Source organism: Calypte anna, chromosome 8 (genome assembly GCF_003957555.1).
Source record: "Calypte anna isolate BGI_N300 chromosome 8, bCalAnn1_v1.p, whole genome shotgun sequence".
Taxonomy (NCBI): Eukaryota; Metazoa; Chordata; class Aves; order Apodiformes; family Trochilidae; genus Calypte; species Calypte anna.
In genome coordinates, this window is record NC_044254.1 from 4483417 (window position 1) to 4495674 (window position 12258).

At 49.8% G+C, this 12258-nt stretch overlaps 1 protein-coding gene across 1 annotated transcript in view; it reads right to left on the reverse strand.

Annotated features, from left to right (window-relative positions):
• PAPPA2 (pappalysin 2) overlaps window positions 1–12258 on the reverse strand; it is an 89260-nt gene continuing 77002 nt past the window's right edge. The window contains exons 20-21 of the mRNA XM_030455294.1: window positions 2039–2137; window positions 1–75 (exon numbers count right to left, since the gene is read on the reverse strand). Coding sequence (XP_030311154.1) covers window positions 1–75; window positions 2039–2137 — 174 coding nt within the window. The remainder of the gene's footprint in view (window positions 76–2038; window positions 2138–12258) is intronic.

Here is a 12258-nt window from a genome sequence, read left to right on the forward strand (position 1 = left end):
CTACTGGTTCTCCTCAGCTGCTGGGTCTCTGCATGTGCATTCCTCCTGGTCACAGTCAGCAGCAAAGGGGATCACCTGGAGGGAACAAAAAGGAGACCAGAGAACCATTTTGGCTGGAAAAGAGCTTTAAGATCAGCAGGTCCAACCACTGGCACTGCCAAGGTCACCACTAGACCCTCAGCATCACATTAACACAGCTTTTAAATCCCTGCAGGGATGGTGACTCCATCACTGCCCTGGGCAGCCCATGCCAGGGTCTGACAACCCTTTGGGTAAAGAAATTTTTCCTAATATCCAATCTAAACCTCCTCTGGCACAGCTTGAGACCATTTCCTCTTGTCCTATTGCTTGTTACTTGGAAGAAGAGACTGACACCCAGCTTGGTCCAACCTCCTTTCAGGGACTTGTGGAGAGTGAAGTCTCCCCTCAGCCTCCTGTTGTCCAGGCTGAACACCCCAAATTCCTTCAGCTGCTTCTCAGAAGACTTTTGCTCCACGCACTTCCCCAGCTTCTCTGGACTTTAATGTCAGCATCTCCATATATAAACCTCTGCTTGGAGACCTCACCCACTCATCCCAATGCCCCTGGTATGGACAGACAGACATTTGGGGCTGTGCCCTAATGTTGTTGGCATTGTGGAGCCTGCCAGGCTCCCAGCTCACTGTGATATGCACACCCTGGAAGGTGTCCCCAGCTGGGTTTTATTTTTAGCCTTTTTCCTTTTTATTAACTTGTCTTTCAGGGTTTGCAGCCAAGGGGCAGCTTGGGTTGTGTGCCCCAAATGCTGAACCCTGGGGAGAAGTCTCCTTGGGCAGGTGTGGGATATTAGAACTAGAGATGGCAGTGGTGAGGTACCTTCAGATTTCAGAAACCCCACCTTATCCATCTCCCAGTTCAGGGGCCTGTCCTTCAAGCAATCCTTGTCCCTTCCAGCCTCAGCAAAGCTCATCTTCTGCACTTCTTAGTTTTTCTTTCTGTGGAAGCATATTTGATTTTTCACAGCCTGGGCCAGTGAGAGACTGGAGACTGCTTTGGGTCTGAACCCCATATTCCTGCATCTGCCTTCAATAGCAAAGCTCTGGAGGCTTCAGCTGTGGGAGAACTGGGAGCTGGGGGGTGATGTGAGCTGGGGACGGGTCTCCTGAGAGCACACCTTCCACTGTGAACCCATCCCTTACTTTGGAGAGAAATCTGGATGTCTTAGACCTCCTAAGAGCCATGCCATGTTCCAAGAAGTCATGATACTGCTGTGGAGGTTTCACTCGTCACTTGGGTGTAAAGCCTTTTCCTTCCCTATCTCCACTAAATCTTCCCAGCATTTTATTTTTCATTTTCTCTGTGCATGTATGCGTGATGAAAGGAAAAATGATTCAAGCTCCACAACAAAGATGAGAAGATCCAAATTCACATATTTTTGCAGTGAGAAATCATGTCATGCTCTAAGATTTTTTTTTTTTTTTTTTTTTTTTGCTGTGGGATATGTTTGGGAAAGATGGGCTGTGAGTGTTGGAGAGTGAGTTAGATGGGGGGGGGTTATGATGGGAGACAAAGAAGGGGGTGTTAGAACCCCAATGCCAACTTGTTCCCTCTAAACTATTTCTCCCTCCTTTCCTGGAGATGTGGTCCATAGCTCCTTCCCTGGAGACCCTAAACGTGGTCCATAGCAGATGTCAATGGACCCTACCCCAAATCCCCTGATACTGCACAATTACAGGACAAGGTGACTTCTGACTCTTCCATGGCTGCATCCAACAGAAGTAATTTCTTTGGGACTCATTTCCCAAGAGTGAGAGGGAATCCCATGAACTCCAGCAGGAGTAAGGCTGAGCTTTTGGTCTCACTGGCCCTGGTCCAAACCTCACTGGTAATCAGTGGGATGAGGTCTATCAGCTTCAGCTGCCTTTGGTTTCAAATAATGGGTTTGCTTCTCTGTTCAGGGGAGAATTGCATTGCAGGCTGGGTTCTAGGGCCAGCAAAGCTGAAGCCATCACTACTGAATCCTAAATCCTGGACAACACCATGGAAGATGCTCACTTACCTTCCTGGAGGAGAGTGTGGAGGAGCAGCAGTCACCCCCATCATACTGACAGTATGCCCGGTTGTTGATGGTGTCACACCAGCCATCTGCTTGGAAGGGCTAAGCAGAGACAAAAGGAGATGGTAAAAGGGTTATTCAAAAGTAGAAGGTTCCCCCAAAAACCAGAGATCCCAGGCAGGTCCCTGTGCACCTCTGATGAGGGCAAAGACCCAGTTCCACCCTCCACAACCCCCTCTTCAAAGCCAAAGGGCACCAGAAAGCTGAGGTGGATGGAGGAGTGAGTGCTTGGGGGGCAGCAGCTGGAGCTCAGGAATCAGGGAATTGTGTCAGAAAATTAGAACATAAATCCATAGCACTAGAGCAGGTCTCAACCTGAATGTCACAAGTCCCCATCCCACAGAGCCCAGTGCCACCCAGCTAGGAGTGAGTTCACCACCTCATTTGCTTGTGCACCTCCCCACACCACTCTCCTGTGTCTCCAGTGCAATCCAGCTCCCTCTGCATGTGCAGAGCTGGGGCAGGGCTCTGGAAGAAGCTGATCCAACTCTTCTCTCCAACAGCCCTCTTTCTAAAGACCTTGATCCTGAAGCTGAGCTTGGTGACTTGCGCAGCAAAGGACACCAGAGAGGTTGGTGCTTGTATCAACAGAGCATCCTCCTAGAGGAGCAGTCCCAGGCATGCAGGTGGCACAAAAACACTTACACTCAAGCCAAGCCAAGCTCTGGCTGCAAGAACTATTGCCTGCTACAGAGTATGGCTCTGAACATGTCTCCAGATTCCTCTAAACTTTCCACTGGAGGCTCCAGCCCTGAGCACAGCACATGGCTCTGCTAAACCTTGCTAGGATAGACAACAAGGCTACTTACCTGATGCCCAGCTGGTACAAAGAGAAAGGATCTTAATTAAGCACAAGTTTCTTGCAGGCAAAATACAACTCTGGAGCAAGCAGAGGACACCATCCTACTGATAACCAGGAGCTATCTGCTGCTGTGGTTTATCCCAGATACACCACAGCACTGCCAAGCAACACCTGAGCATGCTAAACAGATTGGAGAGGCCATTTATTAACAGAGTAATTAGTAATGAAATGCTTCTCCCCCTCCATGCCCTGTAATGGGAGCTACTGGCCCAGCAACACTGGCCAACCTACAGCAACACTGTCTGTCTTCAGAAAGAGCTTTTGGTGGGATCCTGGCCACCTCATGGAAGCAGTTGAGCCATTTCACTGGATTTAGTGGCCCCAAATAACCTGTGGGCTTCAGAAACCAGCCAGACCCAGCCTTTGGTGGAGAGTCACCCATAGCACCCCTACACAGCTCAAAAATGCCACCACGTCATGACAGCCCCACATCCACTGCACCAAATCCAACAAATAGGATTGGTGATAATTCCAATAATTCACACAGGAGAGCCAGGCCAGCACCAGAGAACTGGTGGGGCTTTGTGTCAACATGAACCATGAGGAACAGAAAGGGGCTAATGGCACTTTGGGGAGTAGCAGAACAGATTACAGCAAATCCTCTCCCCATCCCAGTCTGTCTGGGCTATTAGTGATGCAGGGACAAATACAGGCAGGAACAAATAGATTGGATTTGTCTGGAAGATCTGGTGAAAGAAGAAAGACCAAACCATCCTACAGTTAGGAAACTGAGGCCCCACGAAGTTAGGCAGCTCACACAAAAACATAAAAGGATTTGGATCCGACCATTGCTGGTGAAGAATCACAGAATTATCTGGGTTGGAAAGGACCTCTGGGATCATCAAGCCAAATCCTTTGATCCACTACTGCTGTGGCTACCAGGCCATGGCACAGAGTGCCACATCCTCTCCCACTGAAAAGCACCAGTGGGTCTGAAATGATGATGATCAAAAGAGGTCTCAGAGCCAGCCTTGAGCACTGGGAGGGCCAGGGCAGGGATGCAGGGCACCAGGCAGGGTTTCTGGCAAGGGAAGAGCCCTTCTGGGTGTGATTTGCTTTTTTGCAGCCTTTTTCTCTGTGGAGTTTTTCCTTGGGCTTTGCTTTCCATGTGTCATGAATCACTGGCAAAACCAACGCCCGCCACTTGGGTCGTTTCCATCCAGTTCTGGGGAGAGTTTTGCCTGTCCCTGGCTGCACAGGTCTGAAATGATTTCCAGCTCATGTGTGAGAGATGGGGGGAGGACAGAGCTGGCGATAGGAGAGGGAAAGAAAAGCTCTTCCTTTCTCTCTACACCTCCTAGGTCTAATTGCCCCCTCCTCTCAACCCGCCCCAACTCACACCCCACCCTAAACAAATACAAGCTCCTATAGCAACACTTGTTGGGGAAATGTAACAGCTCATGCTCTGAATTACCTTGGAAAAACATCTGAGGGGAAAATAAAAAATGACTAATTGGACTGGAGGCTCAAGAGAGGCAGGTGCAGGACTCAGGGGCTGTTGTCCCCCCTTCTCACCCAGAGCCTGGAGGACACAGTGATTCCTCTTGCTTTGCCTTGCCAGGAGTCTCCAGCTGGCTTCATTTTTGCAAGCCAGGAAGAGCAAAGTAAGGTGATGGTGGTAAACTGGAAGGCACCAGCACCCTGGAAATGGCACCTGTTTCATTCTGGTCTCTGCAAGAGTCAAGGCAAAGGAGGACATGGGCAATGCAATGTACTAAGAGCAGATGATTTGTGAGGTTATATTGAAATATATAATAATAGAATAAATATATTCTATATTTAGGTTAGACAGTAGGAAAAAATTCTCCACTCTGAAGGTGGTGAGTCACTGGCCTGAGCTGCCCAGAGAAGCTGTGGCTGCTCCATCCCTGGCAGTGTTCAAGGCCAGGCTGGATGGGGCTTGGAGCAACCTGGTCCAGTGGCAGGTGTTGGTTGGACCTAGATGATGATTTTTAAGGTCATTTTAAAGATGATTTTTAGAGGTTTGGGCTCTACACCCAAACCAGTCTTGAATTCTAGAAAATCCATACAGAATCTGTTCAGGCAGTGCTTCAGCCACATGGCTCTATAGAGATGAAATCCAGCAATGGAAGAAGGGGGGGTTTGCATCACATCAGCAACTTGCAGAAGCACCTGGAGATGTTTTAGGATGCTGTCAGGAAAAAAAACCAGACAAAACCTCAACACCAAGCCATGCTGTGCAAAGGCAGAGGGTGTGATCCAGGGAAATGGATCACTGTCACCAGAATACTCATCCTCCAGTGTGAGGAGGGGAAGGGGCTGATTGAAGAGACTTGTAGAAACTGGGGAAAAAAATGAATAAGGGAATTGCTGCAACCACTTGGAGTTAAGTGATACAGAGCTGCTGGGCCACCCTGAACCTACCTGCTCACACCATCCATCTTCCTTGTTTAGCCCCACAGGAGCCTGCATGGGGGATGTGTTACCACCTGGAGGTGCAGCACCTGGCACCACAGGGCCCCAGCCCTTTGCTGACAGCAGAAAAAAAATAGTAACTGAAAATCAAACATTTGGAAATTTAAAGAGATTAAGAAAACCACAGGCTCTTAAAGCAGGAAATAGGCATGAACAAACAGAGAGAAGAATAAAGGAGGAAAAAAGAGGAAAGAAAATCTTGCAGACAAAGGAGGGATGTGGGGAAGATCCCAGCACATCCAGGCAGAAGCATCTTCCAGAGGCTTGGCCTTTCCTGTTTTCCTGCTGAGGCTGTCAGGAGATGCCATGCAGGACACAGTGTCTGTGCACAGGGTTTTTCCACTGTCCCTGCAGCATCCCTAAGGCTGAGCTAGCTGGTTCCTTCCCCAGGGCTCAGCTTCAGGGCATCAGGATCAGCCTTAAAAAGAAAATAGGTTCCACCCAGCCCACAGGAGCTGGGTGCAGATTCTGAGCTTCACAACTGTGCTGCTCCCATCCAAGGAGGGATCCAACTTTGTTTGTGTGCTGCTCCTAAGTCAGCAGGCATTTTGCTGTCCTAACATCCTTCCCTTTGGGCATCAACCTTGGACCCTGTATGTGCAGCCCTGTGGCTGAGGAAGTGGTGAAGGTGCCTTCATCCTTCTCAGCTGTAGCTTTCCAAGGAGACCCAGAGGAACAGGGGAACCATCGTTTCAGCAGGGGAGATAGGCAGGGACAGGCCCTGGAAAAGCTGCTGTGCTGTCAGCCCCATGTCTTGTCCATCATCTTCATTGCTGTAAACTCTGCTCCTGTGCTGGATGAGGCCATGGAAAGATAATCCAAGGAAAAGGGAGGAAGATGGCACAGTGAGGGATGCAGGGACAGGTCTCCCAAGAGCCACCACCTTGCAAGGTCCCCAGGGGCACCAGCATGAGGAAGCAGCAGCAGCCAAAGTCCCTGCCCCTTGGACAGCAGAGATATTCCAGCTCAAACCAGGCTCACCAGTCTGGGGGCCATGGGCTGGTGGCTCCATGGGTCTGAGAGATGGGCAAGAGAAGCAGCATCATGGTGGAAAGCTGCTGCATGTAGGAGGGGAGCAGGCAGGGCTGTGGGGGGAAGAGAAGCATCAAAAGATGTTTCTGGAAGCCTGGGGAGGTCCCCAAAAAGAACCCAAAGCAAAAAGGATGGGGTCACTTCAAGCTCCAGCTTGGGCCCCTGGAAAATCCCCCTCTCCATCCCTCCAAACAACTGCTTCCCTACAGAAATCTGGGGCTGGGGCCAGTGCCTGCAGCAGGGGAGGTGGCAGGAGGTGGTGGCAGGGATGCAGGAGGTGGTGGCAGGGATGCTGTGGCACAGTGGCCTGGCACACGCAGAGACTCAGGCTGGCGAGGTAGAGAGCTCGGCTATTCCTGGCTCCCTCTGTTTGCCCAGGGAAGCTGGCTGGGAATGCAGACTGTGGGAGGAAATGACAATGTTCATTGTTTGAATTAAATATTTTTCTTGGCCCTCTCTCTGTTGCAGTGTGTCTCTTAAAAATTTTTTTTCTCCCCCCCTCAACACCCCAAGCACATCCACTCTCCTTCCTGAGGCTTTCCGGCATGCGAGGAGGAAATCAGCTCTGAAAAGCAGAAAGGGATGAAGAGGGAACTGGGCTGGCCTCTGCTCAAAAACAATTTTTTGGGGATGTCTGGCTGCCCCGAGCCACTGTGAGCAGCAAGCAAAAGTTACCTGGCCCACCACTGCCAGGGAAGAAGAGAGTTTCAAAAGTCTGGCAAGTCTGGTCACCTGGGACCAACTGGCCTGAAGAGAAAAAAAAAAAATTCCTACGATCCCAGCACTTCATCCATCACTTTTAACATCTCCCTGTTTGTGCCCTTGAGCTGTTCCTGTGCTCCTTCTCAAACCATGGTGGCTCCCCTGGAGCTGCATGCCTGCAGGGTGGCTTCTTAGGATAGACTCTGGACCTTCCTCCTCACCTCAGGAAGGAAAAATGGAGAAATGTTGCTTGGTTCTGAGCTTGCTGGTGTCCTGGAGTCACTCCTTAGCTCAGTGTGAAAACTCCTTCCTTCAAATCTCAGATCTTCAGGGACATCTGGTAAAGCTCCAACATCCTACAGGCTGCAACAGAGGCTTCTTGCTTGAGGAAGTTTTCCATATACTCAAAGGAATGTTTCATGGAAGAGATGAGGGGCTGGTTTCAGCCAGTGTGCCCAGCACATCTCCTGCCATGCCCAGGACAAGCAGCAGCCTTGTTGTGCAGCTCTAGGTGTTCTCCAAGATAAAAAGGGTCCCCTGGACATGGGTTCTCTGCAAACATCTGAGCCCTGTTTGAATCAGCATAGGTTGAGTTTGGACAGGATCTATGGCTGAAAGGGGATGAAGACCTCAGATGGTTGCAGTAGATGGGCCCTGCTGCAGAACTATGGGGCAACTTGACTCCTACAGAAGGAACCTGATGTGTTTCTTCTCCCTTCTCCTGCTCTGTGCCTTGCTCCTCAAGGAGTCCATGTCCCAGCAGACAGTGATCTGGAAAGGGCTTTGGACATTCCACAAGGGACAACAGTGAAGAAAGGGATGGAAAGCTGTGGTATGGATGAAGACCACATCAGAGCAAGTCTTTGCTTCCACAAAAACATCTTTGTTGATGAGCTATTCACAGTGGGGTCCTTCAGACATCCTGAGCTAACAGCAGAAATAAAACAGAAGCAGGAAAGAACAAGCAAAAGGGATCAGAGGAAGATGCCATCTCAGTAGTACCACTGGCAAGCACAGTGGCTCTTGGAGATGGGTCCCCAGCACTCCCCATTTCCAGGGACATGCAGGAGAAGCCAGGAATTTCCATACCATCAGCATCAGCCCACAAACCCTCCCCTCAGCAGCTCACCTGCTGCCATCGATCACATCTCCTGCCAAGCCATTTGTGCAAAATATGTTGCAGGATAGAATGGGTTATGGAAAACAAGCCCTGAAAACCACAAGGGCCTCCTGATCCACTTGTATCTGGTTTCTGCCAAGTTCTTGTTACAGATCTTAAACAGAAAGAAAAACAATGTACGAGCAATGAAGGAGCTGAAGGGGAATGAACATTTGTGTTGGAAGAGAAGCTGGCCAGGCTGCATTTGAGGATGATTGTTTATCACCAGAACTGACTCACTGATCTGTGCTTCAGAGGGTGTTTTCAGTGGCTTTCCACTCCTGTCTGTGTCACTGACTGCAAGCTGTGACTGCCAGGAGAGGGGAAAGTGAGACAGGGACAGGAATGGGGTGGCAGGGGGTAGCATCTGAGCTGGAAAGGGCAGAGGAGGTTGGGGCATCCTAAGTGCAGGGCAACCTGCAGAGCCATGGGGTGGGGAAGCCAAGGATGCTTCCACATCTTTGGGTCTCCACCACCACTCTGGATGCTGTGGTCCAGCTCAGTGCTCAACATATCCAAAACCATTTCTTTCACCTGTCTGAAACAACCCCCTTGCTGGTCTCAGTGAGTGCTCTCCAGTTCTACATCCATCTTACCCAGCACCTCTGTGCCCTGGCAAACCTCCAACAGTTTTCTTCTCTCCAGACTGAAGTTGGTTTAGGGTGTCCCTAAAGGTGTTGCCGTCCTGTGGCACCCTCTTAACCATTTAAATTTTTTTTCTCTAACTCCATTGCATCCTCTTGAGACACGGAGGTCAACATGTTGTGTACTGCCAAAATTTGCATCTGGGGCAACTCATTGAGTTCTGTTTGGATCACAGGGGCTTAAGATGTTGGCTTTGGTGAGAATCCTGAAGGAGCAGCAGTGGTACAGTCTGCCTCCTGCCTGATTGCAGTCACATCCAACAGGATCCTCTCTGCATTTTCCAAGCCAGACAGAGAGTGCAGACTATATAAAACTATATAAAAGACTATATAAAAGTGAAATGAAACTGTCCCATGGGAACAGCAGATGGGATAACAGTGATGTGAGCATCGTGAGGGTGACTTTAAATTCTGTGCTGAGTTTTGCCATGGTACAAAATCAGCCACACACACAGAGACCCAGGTCTGGGAGAAGGGACAACAGGGGGGATCCATCCCAGTCAGTGGTGAAGAGCAGAGGTTGCTGGGCATTGGCTGCAGCACTGTGCCTGGGAGTAGGTCCCTCTCTGTCTCTCCTCCCATTAAAGCACACCAGGACACTGATTTTAAATTCCTCTCTATCACATCTTTCTTCAAAGGGGTTAATTCTGTCTGACACGTGTTGGACACCAGCCACAGACGTGCTGAGTGAGGCTTTTGTGTGTGCTAAGGGGAAGAGCCAAGGATCTATCAGTGCCCTTGACTACCTGTTGGACTGAGAGACCTGAGAACAACTTGAAACCACAAGCATGCTTCAATCCCTCTCTCATCATTTCCTTCACAACACCTCAGGAAAACCAAAACAAAGGGAACAGGTTAGCATTTCACAATGGTGATAACATGACCAGCAGCCCAGGCAAGGGCAGAGAGACCAAGTCCTTGTGCAGAGAAGAGCTGAGAAATTCCCAGGAGCTCACAACAGCTTTCTGCTATGGCTCATATTCACTCAGGGTGTGAGGAAGAAGAAGACCTCAAGCCAAAGCCTTTGCATGTTCCTCAAGCATGCACGGTCAGGACAAAGCCAGCCTCAAACAGAGACAGCTCCTTGTCACATCAGCAAGGAATTGCAAAGCTGAAGTAGCTCTGGTCAGGCTCCAGCCATACCAGTGAGAAACTCTACCTCCTTGCCTTAAATCCCTTGCAATTAACCCTGTGCTGCATGCACAAAAAAGATGAAAGACATTTAGGAGAGGTCAGAACACTGCACAACCTATTGACTGCCCCAGAAACACCTTCCCACCTTCACTGCAGTCACAGCAAGGGCATCCTGTGGCTGCATTGGAGGAGGACAGTGGTGGTTGCTCCATCCTGTGACTAAATATGGGTGAAAAAGAAGATGATAAGAAGTGGACTCATTCCCCTAAGCCACAGGAGTCCCTCTGGTGGGAGATGGAGTGGTGCAAAGCTGGTGGGTTGCCCAAGCTAGGAACTGTCCTATAGTAGCCACGCTCATGCATAGACTATTTAGAACCACAGCAGTAATAGTCCAAGGGAGCAGCCTGGATTGCTGTGCATGCTGCCTCCTCCTCTGGAGGCAACAGGACACAAGAGGAGGACAGTGAGAGGTGGTCACCTCAGGATGGCTTAGGAGATGCCCCAGATGCTGTGAACACCTCTCTCTCAGCAGCTGAGCACACCACCAAGACCATGGCTGCTTCCACCCAAACCCCAGCAGGTTTTTCTCCATCTCCTCTCCCCCCAGCCCCCTCCTTTCCCTCTCCAGTGCTTCCATCTGTTTTTCTACTGATGGCAAGGGATGAGATGTTCCGCTGGCCCTCGAGAGCTGAAGCACACTCAGCACTAACTCATATTCCTGATGGGTTTGGAATCTCATATCCTGGAAAGTTTTCCATCCCCCCCTCCCTTCCTCACTGAACTACGTGCCACCCTGCTCTGCCTATAGGGAACTTGGCAAGGCACAGAGGGAGACTGGAAGACAGATGGGCAGCTGGGTTAATGGAAAGATAAGGGAGGTGGGGAGAGGAGCAAGAGGAATGAGCAGGCAAGGCTGGTCTGCTGCCAGCACACAATGAGATGAGCAGGAATCCCTCCAATGCCATTGCACCATAACCTGAACTTTCTAATGTGAGGCAGGGCTCCAGCTGGGCTTGGGAAGGTTGAGGCTTGGCTACTGCTGCTCTGTCCCAGTCTGAAGTGATTCCACCAAGGAGAGAAAGCAGGAGTGGGTGGGCTGGGTTTCTCTCGTGGAGGGTTGTTTCCTTCACTAAGGGGTCCAGATGAGAAATCCTCCTCATCCAACACATCCTCTGCAGTCAGTGGGGAGGTAAACAGCATCTCCAGGGATTGACTTGACCTCAGGAGACGGGAACAATCCCCTGGAACTGCATTTCCCTGCCCAGGGGAGAGCAGAGGTTGGGCTCCTAAAGGAGTTGCCCCCAGTGAGGGGTTACTGTGAAATGAGGAGGAACCTGAGCTAAGAAGTGCAACGAGCATGGCAAGCAAGCTGAACCACAGCAGAGCCAGCAGGGACTATGTTCTACAGGGGCAGAACATTTCTCCTGCAGGTAAATGAAGAGAAGAACCAAAAAAAAAAAAAAAGAGATGTGGAGATGGGACACCATGTAGCAAGGACAGATGAGAGGTTATATTCCATCTCTTCCTGGCTCTCACTGTCTGATGTCCCCACATACCACAAGAGACTATGTCCCAAGTGAAATGGCCTCTAAGAACTGCAGTACTTACAGTCATAAGGATGGAATCAGGAGGGGAATGGAAGTGAGGATGGAAGCTGAGGTAGAAATAACATTCCTGGGATGTTCTGTAGTCAAACAAGGGGCCTGGTAACACCTCCCTTCTCAGTGCTGAGCAGCAGCTCCCAGAGCAAGACTTTGAATGAGGCAATGTGGGTAAGAGTTATTCTTTATGGCAAGACAACAACTACTATAAAACACAGATGAAAAAAATAAACAAAAAAATTTCTAGGAAAACTTGGTTTATCAGTGCAACCTTAATAACCTGCAGCATCATAAAAGAAAACCTGACAAAGAGAACAAAGACATGAACATGAGAAGTGAGGAGGAGAACAGGGAGGAAGCAACTGTGAGCTGGTTCAGAAAAGAGAGCAGGGATCAGAGTGAAAGGCACAATCTGAGGAGAAATCTTCATTAATATTACAGTGAGTGGTTGTGGCCTTAGAAATAGATGGAATTCCTAACAAGGGGGAAGGCAGTGCTCCATGGAGGAGGACTGGACAAACAGCTGAAGGACCAGAGGGAGACATAGGATGCCATTCACTTGTATAAAACTGAAGGCCAAGCTCTTGTACTGA